The sequence below is a fragment of the Protobothrops mucrosquamatus genome, unplaced genomic scaffold (assembly GCF_001527695.2).
Source record: "Protobothrops mucrosquamatus isolate PMUCROS unplaced genomic scaffold, P.Mucros_1.0 scaffold3344, whole genome shotgun sequence".
Classification (NCBI taxonomy): domain Eukaryota; kingdom Metazoa; phylum Chordata; class Lepidosauria; order Squamata; family Viperidae; genus Protobothrops; species Protobothrops mucrosquamatus.
This window is the reverse complement of record NW_015389332.1, coordinates 17,955-38,451: the sequence shown is the minus strand read 5'-3', so window position 1 is coordinate 38,451 and position 20,497 is coordinate 17,955. Positions and strand designations below refer to the sequence as shown.

The window sequence follows — 20,497 nt, the reverse complement described above, 5'->3', positions numbered from 1 at the left end:
TTCCGCAAGCGTTCATCATACGCTTTAGCTTCCAGTCCCCAAATCATCTTTGTTGCTCTTCTCTGCACACTTTCTAGAGTTTCAGCATCTTTTTTGTATCATGGTGACCAGAACTGGATGTAGTAGTCCAAGTATGGTTTTACTAGTGCAGTGTAAAGTGGTACTAACACTTCACTTGATCTTGATTCTGTCCCTCTGTTGATGTAGCCTAGGATTGCATTGGCTTTTTGGGCAGCTGCAGCACATTGCTGGCTCATATTTAAATGATTGTCCACTAGGACACCTAGGTCCCTCTCACAATTACTGCTGTTGAGCCAGGTACTACCTAATCTATACCTGTGCATTTGGTTTTTCTTGCCTAAGTATAAAACCTTATTTTTCTCACCACTGAATTGCATTTTTTTGGATAGGGCCTAGCAAGGCGGTGAGAGGTAGCAGGGAGAAAGTGGAACTGTTTAATCCATTCTTTGCATCTGTCTTTGCACAAAAGAAGAGAATAGTTCAGCCTATCAAAAGCAGTGCTCCGATTGTTTCCTTGACTTTTTTTCTTGCTTTTTATATGTTGAAAGTAGAACTTAGGAATTTGGGTGCACAATTCTCAGTTCTGGCTATGAAATACTGCAGTACACTTTATTAGTACACCCTAATAAAATTATATCTTTCTCAACAAATGGTGCCAACAATTGTTTCTATTTAGAGCAGGCATGTCAAACTTGCGATGTCACATGAAGTTGCGCGACGTATCGGAGCTCTTTCTCCATTGCCGGCAATGGGGTGGGCGCGGTTTTGGGATGACGCATCTGGCCCGCGGGCTGGCAGTTCGACACCCCTGATTTAGAGGTTTAGGTTGTGGCCAGTGTGCTTCCGGCTGACCTTAGCTAACTGATTGGCAAAAAGTTCATCTATTTGTTCTGTTTGGAAAGGGTGCTCTGTAATATACACCTATGGTAATCTAAGTGAAAATTTTCATCAAGAATGGAACAAACCTGCATTTTTTTAACATGCCCCCTCTTTAAACAGCATCAGTAATGAGAAAGCTCTTCTTTTTTCCACTTTGTGAATTAAAATGTCCCCTGGCATTGATTACTTTATAAGGTCTACCATAGGTAGATCATACTTTTTCATAGAGGTAGCTAGTATTAAAACTAGTTGTGTTATGAACTCCCAATGCCCTTTATACAATACGATGGAATTTAAACAGTCTACATGCTTTATGAACATAACGGGCTTTACTGCCAGAATAATTTTATAGCTACTATCAGCCAGCAATATGGGGAGCATAAACCAATTCCACATAAATGCGCACATATTAGGAATTTGCTAGATGAACTATTTTAGCACAAAAGCTCTTCCATTTCCAGTAAATAGATTTAGCAAAGAATGGTTTTCTCAATAGGCCTTAGATTCCTTAGTCTGAATAATTGGAAAGTTATAATGCTTGAGAAAAACTGAAATGTTCAAATGTTCACAAATGGTAATGTGTACTTTATATTTTTTGGATATACTGGAAAAAAAACCCTAAGAAACTTGACACCTCTTTTGATTATATGAATACCCAATTTGTCCTTGAAAGTCACTTTTATCCTAATGGTACAGACATTTAAGTTCATTATCAATTTTTATACAATTCTGTGTGTCTAAAATTAGGCTCCATTTCCCCCCTTAAAATATTTCTAATACATTTATTCTTAAACTATAAAAGGTGAATAACAATAGTTGTTTTATGTAGAATGAATATTAAAAAAACAGTTCTGTTCATTTCTGCTCATAATGGGGATACATCCAGACTGGAAGATGCGACCTACAAAAGCTATTAATATTTTTAAATGTTATATTTTTTCCTACACGTCTACGTATTAGTCAATTCTAACATGTGGGAAACTTGGTGGGGATGGGGGTTGGAAAAAAGAACCACACTGCTCCTTGCATGCTTATCTGAACTGGATTCTCATTTTCATTAAGCTGTTTTTTTTTTAAAGTGGAGCACATTCAATGACCATGGAACAGAATTGTGCTATTAGCCATATCCTTGATACCAGAATGCTTCTCGGCTATGATCTCATGATCCCTGCAGTTGCTAGAATGGCTGAAAACCCGATGCACCAAAAGTTAGTTTAACCCGAGATCCTGATTATGTAGACATTCAATTATAGTGAAACCCATATAAATATATTGTTGTAGACATGAAAAGGATATTTTATTACTGTCTTGTAATAGTATATGAACATTGAAGGCACAGTCAGAGAGATATACTAATATTGATTTGAATGCATGAAATTATTCCAGGTTGCTTAAAATATTTCCCTTATTACATTAACTGATATTTTAATAAAAAGAAATGGCTAGTAGTTTGTCAGTTTCAAATTATTAAAATATGTCTAATAAATGTTAAAAATTCAACATTTCAGTGAGTTTACAAAAACAGAGTTTTTGCTATAAAGCAACTAGATGGATCAATGCCATATTTATTCCCTTCAGTTCTTGAATGAAAATAACAAATAAATAAGCGTATATAGTTCGGGCCATGTGAACTTCCCTTCCAAATGGAGCCTAAGAATTGTTCCCCAGAGTTTCAAAAACTCAAGAACAGTTGGTTTTCCCTTTATCCAGCAAAATGTATTGTGCAAACAGGGCCTATTTGTAAAAAAAAAAAAAGAACCCAGGCTTATATGTTGCTTTAAATTAGTTTGATCTATATCTGTCAGAGGAACTCATTCTATTCTAAGTCTTATAGCTCCAGTAGGAGAAGAAAAAAAAATCAGACTATGAGTGATAAAGCAACAGATCTTTATTTTGTAGTTTATTTATTTGATATTTGTTATTCTATGTATGTTATTCTATCGCCAACATCCGATAACGGATATGGAACAACAAAAAGAAGAAAATTCTATGTAATTAAAATAATTTATTTATAACCTGAAATTTGTAGAATTTGTAGAAGAAATTTGTAGGATGACCATTTAGTGTCATTTCAATCATGTTTACTGTTCCAAAAATACATGCTAACATCATTGGCTTAAAGTAATAAGAACAGTAAATATTAAGAAATTATGGAGATTATTCAAATTTTGTATAACATTTACAAGTACTAGTGAATACAGCATCAATACAACTAAAGAAAAAGAATAAAACAATCCTATTAGTCAATCTTTCTTAAGGTATGCTCAGCAATTGTCTTTGTTCAAATAATTTAAACTACTTACTGGATTGAGAACTACTGTGAAAAATAATTCTCCGCCCTGTATACTTTTGTTTAGTTCTTTTGGACCACCAGGATACTCCTTGTAGAAAATTGTATGAGTAAAAAGGCCACAGGTTTGTCGAGGAAGAACCTGTAGAAGATTATATACAATAATAAAGAAAAGGAAAAAGAATGCATTGGCTAGCTAATGACTTTAGGGCAGACATGTCAAACACAAGGCCGGGGGGCCAGATGCGGCCCGTGAAGTGGTTTCATGTGGCCCACGAAGCCATCCTGGAAACAGCAAGGGAACGGCCCCCACTGCCTTGGCCCTGGCCCAGGCCGGCCGGGAGCCAATGTTCAATTTTGTGGTGGTCATCTATGCTGAAATGCATTCAGTCTTAGCTCCACAAGGCCGCCTAGAAACAGCGAGGAACCAATCCCTGCCGTGTTGGCCCCACCCCCTGGGTGCATGCTGGAGAGGTGTCACCCTTTGTGAGGAATGAAGAAATGGACCATGCCTTGGCGCTTGCCTCGGTCCCACCCCCTTCTGCCAGTGACCCTCAGATCTGTCTCACTCCTGCCCAGGCCCCCACAGGCACCTTTGACATGAACGATGTAGAGCTGGCCACGCCCACCCAGTAGGCCGCATCCACCCTGACCACACCCACCCAGCCCCCCGAGGGCAACCGCAATGCTGATGTGGCCCTCAATGAAATTGAGTTTGACACCCCTGCTCTAGGGCACAGTGCTCATCTCTGTTTCTTGGCCAAGGGACCTGTTTGAAGACATTGTCTGTGGTTATATGACCAGTATGGCTATATGCTAAAGGTGCACAGAACACTGTTACCTTCCCACTGAAGTGATACCTATTAATCTATTTGCATTTGCATGCTTTCCAACTGCTAGTTGGGCAGGAGCTGGGTCAAGTAATGGGAGCTTACCCTTATAATTCTCCTCTGTAAGTCTGAACTATATTTTATAGACTTGACTATTATTTTAATGTTATTTCAAAATATGAAACCACACAAAATAAACAGCACATTTGTCAGGAAGAAAGACCACCTACACATCATTAAAAGAGTGGGAAATTTTAAAAAAAGCACCATTCAAAAATGCCGTATATAGTAAATCTGTACATAGGTTAATATATACATGCAGCTGCCAATTTAAAAATAATTGTTAGACTTTTAAATAAAAATAAAATAAATTCCACGGTATTATAATTAGGTGATATGTTTGCCTGCACTCTCCAATTATTAACCCTTGAGGGATAACTTCAAAATCCCTGTTGCTTTCTCTTTTTTCCCATCCCTTTGTCTGATATTGGACTTGGAAGAAATAGCATTTCAATTAAATGATCATTTCAAAAAGTGATCATTTGTCAGTAAAACAACCCTTAAAATATAGGATTCTTCCAACCAGCATATTATTGTCAGTCAGTTTTATAAAGAATGGTTCACTATCTATTACTGTGGTGACGAACCTTTGGCACGGGTGCCAGAGGCGGCACTCGGAGCACTCTCTGTGGGCACACATGCTGTTGCCCCAGCCTTGCCTCCGCCCGCGACCTCCTCCCCACCAGCAACCTCCCTGGAGGAGTCGCCCCCAAGCATGGCCCATGCGGAGCAGCGCAGCCAAGGACATGGCAGCCAGGCAGCATATACAAGCCTGCCCTCATGCCCGAACGCGCACAGTTGATGCTGCGGGGCATGAGCAGAGGGCATGGCTGCCATGGCGCTGCTGGGTTGCCTGGGCGATCTGTGGCGGGCCTTGGAGGCGGTGAGTGACCCTGCGGGCAGGCAGGGTAGGGCAGGGGTGGAGCAGGGGTGGGGCCAATTTTTGGGCACTTGGTCTCTAAAAGGTTCGCTGATCTATGAGATCACTAGACTATTCCATAACAGCATGCCAATATGTATAGTGGAAATAGAATATTTTTATAGAGGACCTACATGAAGAGGTGTGATAGATTTTCTGTACACCCAGTAATTTGTTTTTTTAAAAAATAATTATTTAGAATTTTTATACCTAAAAAGTAACCAGAAAAAAACATAGTAATTTCAGCAACTTTAGTACTATTACCATAAAATAGGATAGGCCCATCCAACCACTTTCAGACAGAAGATATTTTTCATTTAAATTATGAATGTTTATGTATAAATATAACCTATTACTTTAACTTTCTCTGCTTGACAATGCTTTGCATACTTTTAACAATTTAACTCAATATCCTAAACACTGATATGTAATAAAACTAAAATATATACACATATATACTCAGATTTGCACTCCAAGAATACCAAATACTTAGAAAAGTCTCTGAATTTGATCTCAAAGTACCATCCCCTCAATAAACAGACAGTTTTAGGACAAGAGGTTCCCATCCATAATCCTTAAAGTTAACACCAGCCTCTTCAACTGAGTATAGAATCAATGGTTAGGTAAAAGAGATGGCTGAGCATCCAGCTCTAGCTGCTTTTCAGCTATGCTAGCCACATTTTGACAAGTTTAAAAATGTCAAACCATCTTTGAAGCCATTTTAACATAAAGGACGCTGAAATAAATTACAATCTGGTGGTAGGGCATAATAAACGAAAAATAGCTCTTCAGATAATGTGAACATTTGGTATAGTAATATTTATAACATATATGTTGACATATAATCAGAAAAGGCAGGATAAAAAAACAAACAAACAAAAAACATAGCTCACCATGATGCTTTTGTGAATGAAACCTCTTCTGTACCGTGCAGGTTTTAGATGTGGATATTCTTCTGTACTGGTGATTTTGATATTCCAAACTTTTTTCCAGGCATCATAAAGTTGAACATGAACAGGATAGACGCCGGAATGGTGTGGAGCCACAGCATATCCCAGATCAGTTGGGATGCCATGTTCCTGAAACAGCAAAATAAAATCCTATATGAAGGATAGCAACCAATGCACACATATGAGCACGTCCTCCTACAAAAGTATGAACTTATCCAAACAATGCAATTATTCAGGTCAGTTTCAAGACCTACATGCAAAGCTTCTTTAGCTTTGTACACTTCCTGTTTTATCTAGGATATGGTGCAATATTTTATAGGCGTTCTGTTTTCTTTGCTCTATCTCCATGAGCTTAATTTAGCTCTAGTCCAACCAGCATGCAAACTAGATTTCTCTTTTGATGTGATAATGTAAAATTGTATAACATTTATGTATGTTTTCCTATCAAAACATTTATCTGCTAATATGCAAATAAACCCCTCCTAGGACCATCTTGTTAATTTAAATAAGTAGTTTATTTTTAAATCTTGGTTGAACACCCAGTTACTCTGATAATGGCAAATCAGTTCCCACTGTAAGGCTGTTGAGCTTTAAAGCTTAACATGGTGACTCCTGTGAAATTTTGAATACTCTTTTTGCCTGCTTAAATTTAAATGTCTCATAAATGCCAAGGCAATATGCTGATTGGCACCGAGTTTCTTCTTAATGCTTTTTTTGATGAACTGAAATACAAGTTTTCTCAAGGAACACTGCTTGTTGCACAATAATCAATACAGCTTTGTTTCTACATAACTCCAATTTTTGTGTGAATTACAGCAAGAGTAATGTAATGTAATATTAGGTTTGTTTTAAAAATTATGTTTTAAATGCTTCTCTCTGGTTCCAGTGGTTTGTGTGTACATAATACATTGTATGGGAACACTAGCTTTAGATTGGCTTTAGGGCGCAAAGTATTTTTACGGATTTCAGAAAATTGAAGGGTTTTTGATCTGATACAAGAAAATCTTGTTTGGAAGTCATTTATAATGAACACAGTGGAACTGTATTTCTACATAACTCTCATTATTGTTAGTGCTAGTGGCACTTCTTTTCACTGGATCTCCATCTGACCTCTTTGTATAATTATTTAAAATTGGGGTATGTATTGCTGTGGAAATAATTTGAAATGTATAGGAGTATTAATAAAGCACTTGGCTGCAACTTTTTAGATTTTTTAAAATGTAAGATCCACACTGTATGTTTATAAAATGGATATTTCAATTTTCAGGTATAATTAAAGATATAATCAATCAATCATCAATATTACTTTTGAAAAATCAGAATTTTCTCAGTTATTGCAAAGTGAGGATATTCAATAACAATGCATGAAACTATCTATATTCTTTATGTAGTGACAATGACTATCATTTATACTTACAGTAATTAAGACAAGTACTTTCAATGTTTTGTATGGAGAACGATCTTTGGGTAGGTGGCAGCACCTAACTGCCTTGCATAAATCGGGAGAAACTATCCAGGGTCAGACATGTCCAGTATTTGAATGGCAGATCGCCAAAAAATAACACATGTACAGGATGGATTGGGAAATGAAAAAAAGCAAACACAATCTATTGATTTGTTTAATATGTATGTGAAGCCTGCATCTGTGTCTGATCATTCAAGTAGTGCCATTATTGTTCCCCTAGCCCCGGAGTAGGCAACCTCGGCTCTTTTATGACTCATGGACTTCAACTCCCAGAATTCCTGAGTCAGCTATGCTGAATCAGGAATTCTGGGAGTTGAAGTCCATGAGTCATAAAAGAGCCGAGGTTGCCTACCCCTAGCCTGTCTGGGAAATACTAACTGAAAGAGTACAAAGATGAAAATGAATACAATTTTGGAAATTCTGTGCCTTAAGACCCATGGTGGCACAGTGGTATGCAATACTGCAGGCTACTTCTGCTCACTGCCAGCAGTTCGGCAGTTCAATCCTCACAACTACAGGTATCAGAGCAATCGGTCTAGCAACCGTTCTGTAGTCACTCAGCTCTGTGATGGAAGGTTTCTTGAGAAGTAGAACATTTGATAGTAGAACATTTGAAGCAAGAAAGAACATAACACATTTCCAGTGATTTATTAAAGATGCAATAAAGATGGAGGCCAGTTGATCAGCATAGGCTTTCAAGAAGGAAAGGTCTGGGCCTGGTGTTTTTCCTATCTTTTGTCTATAAAACAGACCTCGCACGTCTTTTTCTAAGATCATCAGAGGTCGGGGGCCCAGAGAAATGGAGATAAGTGTAGGAGATTTGGCTATTGTTGGTATATTTAATATGGGGAGGGTAGTGATAGTTGATAGTGATCTCCTCTCAAACCCACAGTAGAGTACAGTAGAGCACATACAGGTCATCTGCCAGTTGCCGATTTTCTTCCACGAGGGAGGTCGGTCTGCTGTATCCAATCATATTCTTCAGGCTTTTCCACAATTTACTGCTTCATTTGCTGAGAACTGATTTCATTTAAATGTACGCATTGTCCTGTTTCAGAACAAGCATATACCACAGGCTTCAACAGTTACTTCATAAAAACACAAAGGCAATGGCTGTCAGTGTAAATATGTGTGGTGTCACGTGCACATTTGAGCAAAGTACACACAAACAAGTTTGCCTGAAAATGAGTCTAACTCTAAAACATTGAACAATAGCTTATCAGGCCGTGATCCAAAATCCAAAGGATTCATAGGAAGTTCAACAGCTGATCCGAGATCAGAGTAGCAGAATTTCAGGATCCAAGAGTTCTGAGGCATGACTTTGTAGGTTCTAGGCTAGAGTGATTGTCCCCAAGAAAGATGTACCATAGGGTACACCTTAGCTTTATGTAAAGCAACCCCTTGGTGGGAATTAATTATGGACAATGCTGAATGCTACTTATTTTTGTTAAAGGGTGTGATGTGCACTGGGCTGCTCCTCAGAACTGAGATCCTTGTCATGATCCTTGTCATTCAGTTGCTCCAAATGACTGTCAGCAGTGTCGGCCTCAGGTACTTTGCTGATTCTTCGGAGTGTCGTCCATACCGTGAATCTCTTTAGCATCAGACTCCTCAGAGTCCAAGTTGTGTGTGACAAAATTTAACCAACTGTTTCATCCAACTATATGTATGGAACATATATAAGGAATCATTTTTGTGATCTCAGAGGTGTGATTTCGAATATGCATGTGTATGTATTTTTGTACACAGGCAAATGCCTTGTTCTTGGCTGAGGAACTGAGTGATTTGTTGCGAATGTTAGACAGATTGCCTGATGCAAAAAGACATATGGACTTGAAAATTAATGTATTAAGAACTCAGGAAGTTGTGTATGACAGGGAAAATGTGGTCGTAATTACAAGGTATTTAAACATAATGAAAAATTATACCAACTCTAATCTATATCATTATATGAATCCATCTATCTTGGGAGTATGTTTACTAAACATAAAGATAATGGATGGAGAAATCAGTGTGGATAATGTGGTTGGATGTGAGGAAAGTTTCTCAAATAAATTTAAATGATTGTGTGCGTCACTTTGTTATCATCTATAAGTGGGTGATGAATTGAATGTAGATTAAATAATAAACTAAGTGATCAATATGAAAGAAGCGTTCTGTGGTAATTTGGATAATACAGAATGAGAGAATGGATACTGAATCACAGTACAAATACGTGAATGGATCAAGAGGAAAAAGGGAAGACTAAGAAAGTTGTAAACTGGTGAGAAGTTGTAGGAGTAAAAAGTTCCTCAAAAAGTAGTGAGAAGTTTAGAGGCAATTTATGAAATGGTATAAAGATGTGGTGGAAACAAGAAAGATATGAAGTGGTTTAATGAACGGTGCTGGGGTATTCTAGGATGAGTTAAATCTTTTTCTTTTCTCTTATTTTATGCATTTAATTTATTTTGCTCACTGCTTTTCATTCTGTTTCAGTACGATGCACAGTTCTGCTTACTTCAAAAGGGAACAACAGTGTGATGGGCATGCATTTGTATGGAGGATTCTTTTAATGAACTGCAGCCACGGTTACCTGAGTGTTAGGTACACAGGTACTCTGTAACATAAATGACTCTGCTCTGTAATTCTATTATTTCATCTAGTGGCAGCATAACTAAGTTGGAATTCATAAATTAAAGTTGTACTTCAAGACAATCTCAATATTTAAGGTGGGATGCTTAATTTAAATACTTTGTACTCTGTATCAGTTATATATCATTTCTACTAAATCTAAATTTAACTCACTAAGGCAAATTTTTTGTTGAGAATCATTTGCTCCACTAGTGAAGATTCATTATGGAACAGATGAGGTTGCATGTGACTCCACATATGAGGAAACCACCAGAATTCATCAACAGACCCCAACAATAAATCATCTCCTTCATCTTCTTCTACAGTGCCTGTAGAAATAAATAATCTATTAAATAATATTCTCATTTTTGAAAGAACTTTGTCACAATTATTGGAAGCATGGTGAACATTTAAACTGCAACAAATTACAGCAGGAAGATCAAATCAATCTCAAATTCATAGCAACAATTCATAAGCAACCAACTATCTGAGACAGAACGCAACATATTTGATGAAGTTACTCAAGGCATAATTTAGAGTAACAGTGAGTCCCCTGCAAATCCATCAGGTTTATACCCTGTAACAGAATAGATCCAAGAAACTGGCAAAAACCTAAGTGATTAGATTGCATTTTGCAGTCTGATCTTGTTAGGACAAGCATGATTTGAAAATAAGCCAAAGTAATAACAGTCATAACAGAATGCCAGTATATTTTGAGCTAGAACATAAGCAGTTCCATTGACCTACATTAGAGTCCATCTGTGTACTCAATGAATAAGACAAGAAATATATCAAATAACATCTAATGAAAGTTATTTTACATTTATGTTGATTATCACATTATATTACTATAACTGCATTTTTATTTAAGAACAGGTATTCTGGGCTATGACTGTAACAGACATTTCTATGATTGGATTCCTATTACAGTGATAGGTCTATGATTGTAATGGAGATTCCTATTATTGGATTCCTACTATAGTGATAGGCATATTTCCCAGAATGACCACTCAGAAGTAGTAAGGATTAGGGCAGAAGTATAAGCCACTGAATGATAAATATACAATTTAAAAAGAAGGTTGATTTAGTTAAAGAACATAGTTAATTTAAATATATTTGCATATTAAAGCAGTATATGTGCTTATTTAATAACTGAAAGCCATAATTTGCAAGCATCTCTACTGTGTGTCACAACTGAAGGTGTCTACATTATAATTTAACATATTGTAGGCTGTATCCTGGATCTCATAGATGTTTGTTGGGTTCTTTTATAAATGTATTTTAACTTTGCTTTAAATTTTATTTTGTTTATCATCTAAGATAGTCTGTATATATTCACAGAACACTCTGCTTGCACTGGTCCATGACTGCAATAAGCTGAATTGAACTGTGAAGAATAATTATAATTACAATTGAAAGTGTATATTTTGCTGAAGTAAATTGTTCTGTTAATTTATATGTCCAGCTCCTGGGTAAACATGATATAATTTATGATTACACTTAAAATATCACATTCTTACTATAAATCTATTTTGCTTCTCTTGAGGTCTACAGCTGGCTAAAATTCATATTCAACAGCACTTGCTATATATGTTAAGAATATATTGATTATATTTAATTCCACAAAGTTTTTATATAAATAAAAGTTTACTATTGTCAGAATATAAGGGGCAAAGTTTTATATTTTTAATACCAAAGCCTGACTTTAGCCTTGCTAAGTACTAACATAAAAAAATCTGTAATATACACATTAATAACTACATAAACCCATAAAGTTTTTCGTATCAATATTTTCCTTCAAGAAAGTTATTTTTTTAGCTAGCGTCCCTTTTTCCAAACTTATATGATGTTTCCTGTCAAAAAGAGATCTTGAAGCAGATATGAAAAGCAGCTTCTGAAAAGGGCTTTTAGCTCTGTTTGCCAGAGGCGAATATACCTTAAGTTTATCTTAAGGTATAGTGGTTAATTTACAAATTGACATGACACCACAGAGTAAATCAGAACCTGCCTCAGCTATAAGTAATTGCTTTATTCTTAAACCTTAATGGGTGAATCTGTCCCATTCATTCAATACTTATTGTGTGAATGGGACTGAAAGCTTGTGCAGAACATTGAAATCACATGCACCGATTTCCTACAGCTTTCAATAAATATCATTTTACATATCTTAAATACTATCTATTCCCAGTCTCTTCATTGGCTGTTCAGAAAGGAAATAGCAGTTCAAACTGATATAGCAGCCTGCTTGGGATCATTACATTTTAGTAGTTCATTAAAACTGATGACTCTATGACAGAACAATATGGTTACTTCAGGGATGAGGCAACTTAAAGAGATACATTCAGATAATTACGGTATGTAGATGTATAATTTCAGAAGTCCCTGAGAGGCTGAATAGTGTCTGTGTTCTATATATGAGGTAAATTAATTAAGTCCATGATGAGCTTCTCATCATAAGCACTGTAAATTGTTGTTGTGATGACAGCACAATCACAATGACTTTTTTGCATAGTATAATCTTGATACAGTGCATTCAGAAAGCATTCAGACCCCCTTCACTTTTGTCAGTTTTGTTATGCTGCAACCTGATTCTACAGTTGTTGAAATTCATTTTTTTCTCACTAATCTACACTCTGTACCCCATAATGACAAAGTGAAAACAGAATTTTAGAAATGTCTATAAGTTTTTTAAAAAGAAAAAACTGAAATAGCACATTGGCATAAGTATTCCGACCCTTTGCAACATACTTGAAAGTTACCTCAGGTGTCTCCCATTTCTCTTGATTGTTGCTGACATGTTTCTACACCTTGATTAGAATCGACCTGTGGTAAATTAAATTGATTGGACATGATTTGGAAAGGCACACACCTCTCTATAGAAGGCCTCACAGCTAACAATGCATACTGTAGCAGATCAAAAATCGTGGGTCAAAGGAACTGCCTGCAGAGCTCAGACACAGGATTATTGCAAGGAACAGATCTGGGGAAGGCTACAATAAAGTTCCTGCTGCATTGAAGGTTCCCCTAAGACAGGGGTGTCAAACTGCCGGCCCGCGGACCGGATGCGTTACGTCGAAACCACACCCATCCATTGCCGGCAATGGGAAAAAAGTCGTGATACGACATGTCACGTGACATCGTGAGTTTGACATCCCTGCTCTAAGAGCACAGTGGCCTCCATTATTCTCAAATGAAAGAAGTTTGGCACAACCAGGACTTTTCCAAGAGCTGGTTGCCCGGTCAAACTGAGTAATCGGAGGAGAAAAGCCTTAGTAAGAAAGGTGACCAAGAACCCAATGATCTTTCTGACTGAGCTCCAGACATTCTGTGTGCAGATGGTACAGAGTTCCAGAAGGACAAACATCACTGCAGCCCTTCATCAGTCTGGGCTTTATGGCAGAGTGGCTAGACAGAAGCCTCTCCTCAGTGCAAAACACGTGAAAGCCTACTTGGAGTTTGCAAAAAAGCATCTAAAAAACTCTCAGACTGTGAGGAATAAGATTCTCTGGTCTGATGAAACAAAGATTGAACTGTTTGGCCTCAATTCTAAATGTTATGTTGGAGGAAACCAGGCACCGCTTATCACCTGCCCAATATCACCCTAACAGTGAAATATGGTAGTGGCAGCATCATGCTGTGGGGGCATTTTTCAGCAGCAGGGGCTGGGAGACTGGTCAGGCTTGAGGGAAAGCTCAGTGGAGCAAAGTACAAGGATATCCTCAATGAAAACCTGTTCCGCAGCACTCAGGACCTCAAACTGGGCTGAAGGTTCACGTTCCAACATGTCAACTATCCTAAGCACAGAACCAAGACAACACAGGAGTGGTTTAGGGACAACTCTATGATGTCCCAGAGTGGCCCAGGCAGAGCTCTGACTTGAACCCTATTGAACATCTCTGGAGGGACCTGAAAATGGCTGTCCACCGACGGTCGCCATCCAACCTGACTGAGCTTGAGAGGATTTGCAGACAAGAATGGCAGAAAATCCCCCAATCTAGGTGTGCAAGCTTGTCGTGTCATAACCAAAAAGACTTGAGGCTGTAATTGCTGCCAAAGGTGCTTCAACAAAGTATTGAGTGAATATGTGATATTTCAGTTTTTTTTGGTTTAATAAATTTATTGACATTTCTAAACTTCTATTTTCACTTTGTCATTATGGGGTACTGAGTATATATTAATGAGAAAAAATGAATTTCAACAAGTGTAGGATCAGGCTGCAGCATAACAAAACTGACAAAAGTGAAGGGGGTCTGAATACTTTTGAATGCATGGTAGGTGAATGTGGAACTAATATAGACAGCTGTAGATGAGCAAGACAAACTTGGTAGAATACCAAAGGTTGAAAAATTGCTTTTACTTGCCAGCGGGACTGCACTGGAAGAATTGTATATTAGTAATACCACTTTTCAGATAATGAAGCTGAAGCTCAATTACTTTGGTCATCTAATGAGAAGAGAGGACTCATTGGAAAAGGCCTTGATGTTGAGGAAGATTGAAGGCAAAAGTAAAAGGGGACGGCAGAAGATGAGATGGTTAGATTGTGTCATCATTGCAATGAACATGAATTTGGGCAAATTCTGGGAGATAATGGAGGACAGGGAAGCCTGTCATGCTATGATCTATAGGGTTGCAAATAGTTGGACATAACTTAGCAATTGAACAACAATAATACCACTTTTATTATTTATACTAGTGGCTGTCAGTGATGTTATTCATATATTTTATTTTAATTCAAGAATAAAATACCTCATCACTCTCTCGTTTCATCAGTTCTTTGTACATCCTTTGTACATTGTATTTTTACTGAACAAAGTTTAAGGAAACAAATCAGGGAATAGAATTTCTACATGACATACTAAGTATACATATTGGGTCAATTTTTCAATATAAGAAAGCTTTTCCCAGAGTCATATCTTGCAGATATGTTAGGCTAATTCCTCAAAATATTTTTCAGCATGGCTGATATGTATTGGTAAGTCTACAGGTTGCAGGGCATCAGATTATTACATTCTGAATTAGAAATCTCAGTTGTCAAGTCTCTTTTTTGCCCTCAGATCAAATGTTTAAGAGAAACCTTTCCTATGTATTTCCCTACTATTTGCTCTAGTGTAGTATACTACTAACTATATTATTGTTATCCACACAAATTACTTAAACATGGTCCACGAGATAGCATCATCACTACACTGTCAGAATGTTAAAATTATGATATTCCTATAGATAATACAACAGTCCCACAGCTAAATACAACATTGTACATAAGGAGGAGTTTGTTAATTTTTTTTTAGCTTTATTCTGCTGAAGGAATTTTTCTTTTTTTAAATGCTCCCAAAGGTCTTTTCTTTCATTTCATTTCATAGCATAAAGTGAAACCACCGAAAACAAATTCCAATTATCTGCAGTGCACAAATGGAGAATAATTTTTACCTGTGTGGTAAAATTTCCCTGAAAATCCCAGATTGAAAGTAAAATTTGTAATTTGAGCTCTTAGAAGGTTCTGAGTATCAAGCAGAGCCTGAAATAAAATAGAAATTAAAATGCATTAGATACATACTAAATGCAGGTTACACTTTTCAGGGCTGTATAACAGAAGCAAACTGCTTACCTTCAAAGCATCTTCCCCCAAATTTCTTAACCTCTGATTAAATACCAGCAATTCAGAAATTTTATTTTTATTCAGTTTGATTTTTTCTTGTAGACTACCATTATCAACAGACATTAAAATGAAGCTGGATCTCTGATGACGCTTCTTTCTGAGGAACCCTCTGAAAAGTTTTAGTCAGAATTAAGCAGCAATGGGGAAATATTGGAGACTTGTAGACAATATACCAGGTTTCTTCAAACTTGGCCCTTTTATGACTTGTGGATTTCAACTCCCAGAATTCCTCAGCCAGACACGCTGGCTGAGGAATTCTGGGAGTTGAAGTCCACAAGTCATAAAAGGGCCAAGTTTGAAGACCCCTGCAATATACCAAATTTAAAAATAAGAATCTTCTTCTTTCACAGACCATTCATAAATTGTATTTGCGAAACCCTATAATTTTTTTTAAGTGATCCAATACTTTCAGATATTATAAAATTAAATGTTGGGATTACAGGTAGTCCTCGACTTACAATAGTTCACTTAGTGATTGTTCAAAATTATAACAGCACTGAAAAAAGTGACTTATGACCATTTTTCGCATTTATGACCATTGCAGCATCCCCATGGTCAATTGATTTACATTTGGATGCTTGTCAACTGATTCACACTTATGACGGTTGCCGCATCCTGGGGTCATATGATCACCTTTTGCAACTTTCTGACAAGCAAAGTCAATGGGGAAGCTAGACTGACTGAACAGCCATGTTACTAATTTAATATCTGCAGTGATTCACTTAACAACTGTGGCAAGAAAAGTCATAAAATGGAGCAAAACTCACTTAACAAATTTTTCACTTAGCAACATAAATTTTGGGCTCAGTTGTGGTTGTACGTTGAGGGCTACCTGTAAGTTGGATTTTATCTTTCCTATCAAATTACAGATAAAGGTTGGTGTGTTAAAAACAAAGTCGAGTGGAAAGCAGAATAAAATTAAAGAAGAAAAAAGTGCAGTGTGCTTTTATTCGTGGAATGGCATTTCAAAACTCCCTGAATGTCCCTCCTGATAAATAAGAAGCAATAAAATTAGCCTCTTTTTGCAATGGCTTCTTTAGGATTTGCCTAATAACTTTAGGAAAAAGTCTAATAAACCTGGGAACATTTCTGCTTTGAATAAAGCAGCAGAGCCAAATCCCGCAACAATCAATTAAAATGCATAGACTTATGTTAATTATATGACATTTTCCCATTCTCTGCACTGGGAAATTACATTAGCTGCATATACTATACTGATCATCTTATGCCTGTAACATGTCCTTCTAGCTCAGGGATGTCAAACTGTCGGCCCGCGGGCCGGACGTGTCATTCAGAAGCCACGCCCACCCCATTGCCGGCAATGGCAAAACCGTCCCGATATGTTGCGTGACATCACATAACATCACGAGTTTGACATGTCTGCTCTAGCTGATGCCTATGGCTGAAACAGAAATACAAAGCTAAATTGCCCCTGAAGATTAGATAGATACTTGATGCTAAACCTCTAATTACCAAATCAGTACAGGTAGTCCTCAACGTACGACAATAATTGAGTCCAAAATTTATGACTTTTGCCCCATTTTACAAACTTTCTACTTTCTCATAACACGGTTGTTAAGTGAATCTGGCTTCCCCACCAACTTTGCTTGTGAGAAGGTCACAAAAGGGGATCACATGATCACCTGGGATACTGCAACGGTCATAAATATGAGTCAGGTGCCAAGTATCTGAACTTTGATCACATGACCTTGGGGAGGCTGCTATGGTCGTAAGTATGAAAAATGATTATAAGTAACTTTTTTCAGTGCTGTTGTTGTAACTTTGAACGGTCTTTAAATGATCTGTTTAAGTCGAGGACTACCTGTACTTGACTGACCTATAACTTGAACTCCTAATGAGGTACAAGACACTAATTAGAAAGCTAATAATTTTCACAGCAAACAAGCGCCTCTTGCAGATGCCAAATTTATTTTTCCCTTACAATTAGTAACTTTCCCAAATACTAAAGATTTTTTTAAAAAATAAAGCAAACTTTCAGATTACTGCACATGATTTTAAAACTGTGCAAAAAATTTACCAATTGATTCTTAATTTGTGTAATTACTGTAAATAGAAAACATAGCATAGAGTAGTGTCTTCTAAACAGGGGGTGCTGGTCACTTAGAAACCATATTCTTAATAGACAAGCTTAGTTAACATTTTGGTTGTTATGCCTCTGATTATTTTCTGGATGACTTGACATTTTACTTGTCATTTAGGTTCTAAAATCAGAATGTTAAAGCTTATGAAAAATATAGAACAGCAGATGGCAGGGAATATTTCACTGTTTCTCTGTGACTATCTCAGAATGCGAACGCTTTCATGTGGAGGCAGAAAAAGAGGGAGGGAGAAACTAAATTTCATTTCTAAATGCTCTGCAATATTCAATGTAAGCTCTTGAGATACTTTATACAGGTAGTCCTTGAATTACAACAGTTCATTTAGTGACCGTTCAAAGTTACAGCGGCACTGAAAAAAGTGATTTATGACCATTTTTCACACGACCGTTGCAGCATCCCCATGGTCATGTGATCAAAATTTAGATGCTCGGCAACTGGTTCATATTTATGACAATTGCAGTGTCCCGGGGTCACGTGATCCCCTTTTGCAACCTTCTGACAAGCAAAGTCAATGGGAAAGCCAAATTCGCTTAACAGCCATGTTTCTAACTTAATAACTGCAGTTATTCACTGAACAACTATAGCAAGAAAGTTTGTAAAATGGGGCAAAACTCACTTAACAAGTGTCTCGCTTAGCAACAGAAATGTTGGGCTCAATTGTGGTTATAAGTTGAGGACTACCTGTATATCCTTTTCACTTACCCTTATGAATTGCACGTCTGAGTATTTATCTCCATGAACTCACCTACACAGATTAAACGTTGCAGATAACTATACTTTATAATCTGCTCTTGGACAGTTGGATACATTTATTTTGCATATAGTGTAAATACTGTATAAAATACTAAGTAGATGCACACTTGTATTTTTTCGCAGCCCTCAGCCAAATATGATGTGCTACTGTAAACAGAAAATGTTGAAACAAAATCCAAGAACTTTACTGGCATGACAAAGGGGTGGTCAAACTTCCTAAATGACAGGTGTATTATACAGCTGATGGAATAAAACATTAGTATTATTTTGTGCAGTTACATAGCGACTTCAGAAAACCATTTGTTCTGCTTTTTATTAACAAAAAAAGGTACTATCATCTGTTCTGAAAAATGTTCTTAAGAGGTAATGGTTTTGAAAGTGCTGTACGTTATATGTATGCATAACTATTTACAATATTACTTAAAGCAGCAAAAAAGAGAGCATCTTTAACAAATCGTCAAGCAACTTCACAGAGACCAATAATAGAAAGAAAACACCATTATAATAATATAGACTATTTCTGAATGTGGTTTTATTTCCAAACCACAGTCATTATGAACAGATTCCATACATACGAAAAGTGAAATAATCTACATCCCAGTGAACATCAACCCAATACAGAAACTAGACAACGGGTTCAAGAGAACTCTCAGTGACCTCACAAAAAAGGCCAAATCACCAAAGAGGAACAGTGGCGGATGAGAAGCTGTGGACCCATCCTCCCATGCTTCTATGGATGCCCCTAAATACACAAGCTTGACATATCCCTCTGTACAATTGTATCATTACCAGGAAGCTCTATCTACACCATCGTGAAAGAATTAACAAAAAGCTTGAGTACCTCACAGGGAGAAGCACACACTACAGAAATTCCCCACTACAGTGCCTTCAGACAATCAAAGACATGACAATAGATGACGATGAAATCCTGGTCTGATTTGATGTCACAGCCCTTTTCACATCCATAGACCTGGAATTAGCCAAAGAATTTATGATGACATTGCTCCACAGGAGACCCAATTTAACTGAATACAAGGAAATTGAAACATGCAGGATCATGGATCTTACCAACCTCTGCCTAACCACCTACTTTTAATTTGATGGACAAACTTATCGACAAATCAAAGGTACACCTATGGCTGTGGTGGCAAACCTAGGCATGCAGAACCCTCTCTGTGGGCACGCGTGCCATTGCCCCAGTCCTAGGCCTTCAGCTGGGTTTTATAAAACCTTTTCGCTTTAGGCCTCTGCCGCCGTGTGCAAAAAAAAAAAAGGTTCAATCAATCAATCAATTTCAACATCTCGCGGGAAAAAAAAGATCTCGCAAAGTTGGAATTGATTGATTGAACTTTTTAGTCCCACCCAGTCTGCTGTTACCACCACAGTCATGTCCACCCAATGGGCCACACCCACCCAATTGGCCACACCAACCCAATGGGCCACACCCACCCAATGGGTCATGCCCACCTGGCACCTGATGGTTATAAGTGGGTTTGGGTTACAGTTTGGGCACTCGGTCTCTAAAAGGTTCACCATCACTGACCTATGGGATTACCGCTTTCGGGACTCATAGCAGAGTTTGCAATGCAACCTCTGGAAGCAAAGGCATCCCACAAATATAACCCAAAAAATGCATCAGACATATAGACAACATCTTCACCATAATATAAAAGGACCAATTAGACAACACCCACAAAGCCATCAACAACATCTTCAAAGGAATCCAATTCACCAGAGAATAAGAAAACTGTTGTGGCTCCGTCCGGTGGGTCCCTCTCATCAGAGGAGGAAGGCTCTGAACATGACGGAGAGGAGATGGCTAGGCCTCTCTCTCCCGGCCCTTCCCCTCTGGTGCAGCCTTCGGTGCCTTCCGACAGCGAGGAGTTTGGCCAGGAGCCCGGTGTTTCTGGGATTGGCCAGGAGCCCGGTGCTTCTGGGATTGGC

General features: G+C 37.6%; 1 protein-coding gene across 1 annotated transcript in view; it reads right to left on the bottom strand.

Moving 5' to 3' along the window:
• LOC107297496 (bifunctional heparan sulfate N-deacetylase/N-sulfotransferase 3) overlaps nucleotides 1-15,743 on the bottom strand; it is a 60,616-nt gene extending 44,873 nt beyond the window's left edge. The window contains exons 1-5 of the mRNA XM_015826858.1: nucleotides 15,630-15,743; nucleotides 15,452-15,539; nucleotides 10,199-10,353; nucleotides 5,893-6,078; nucleotides 3,204-3,332 (exon numbers count right to left, since the gene is read on the bottom strand). Coding sequence (XP_015682344.1) covers nucleotides 3,204-3,332; nucleotides 5,893-6,078; nucleotides 10,199-10,353; nucleotides 15,452-15,539; nucleotides 15,630-15,743 — 672 coding nt within the window. The remainder of the gene's footprint in view (nucleotides 1-3,203; nucleotides 3,333-5,892; nucleotides 6,079-10,198; nucleotides 10,354-15,451; nucleotides 15,540-15,629) is intronic.
• Nucleotides 15,744-20,497: the final 4,754 nt, after the last annotated feature.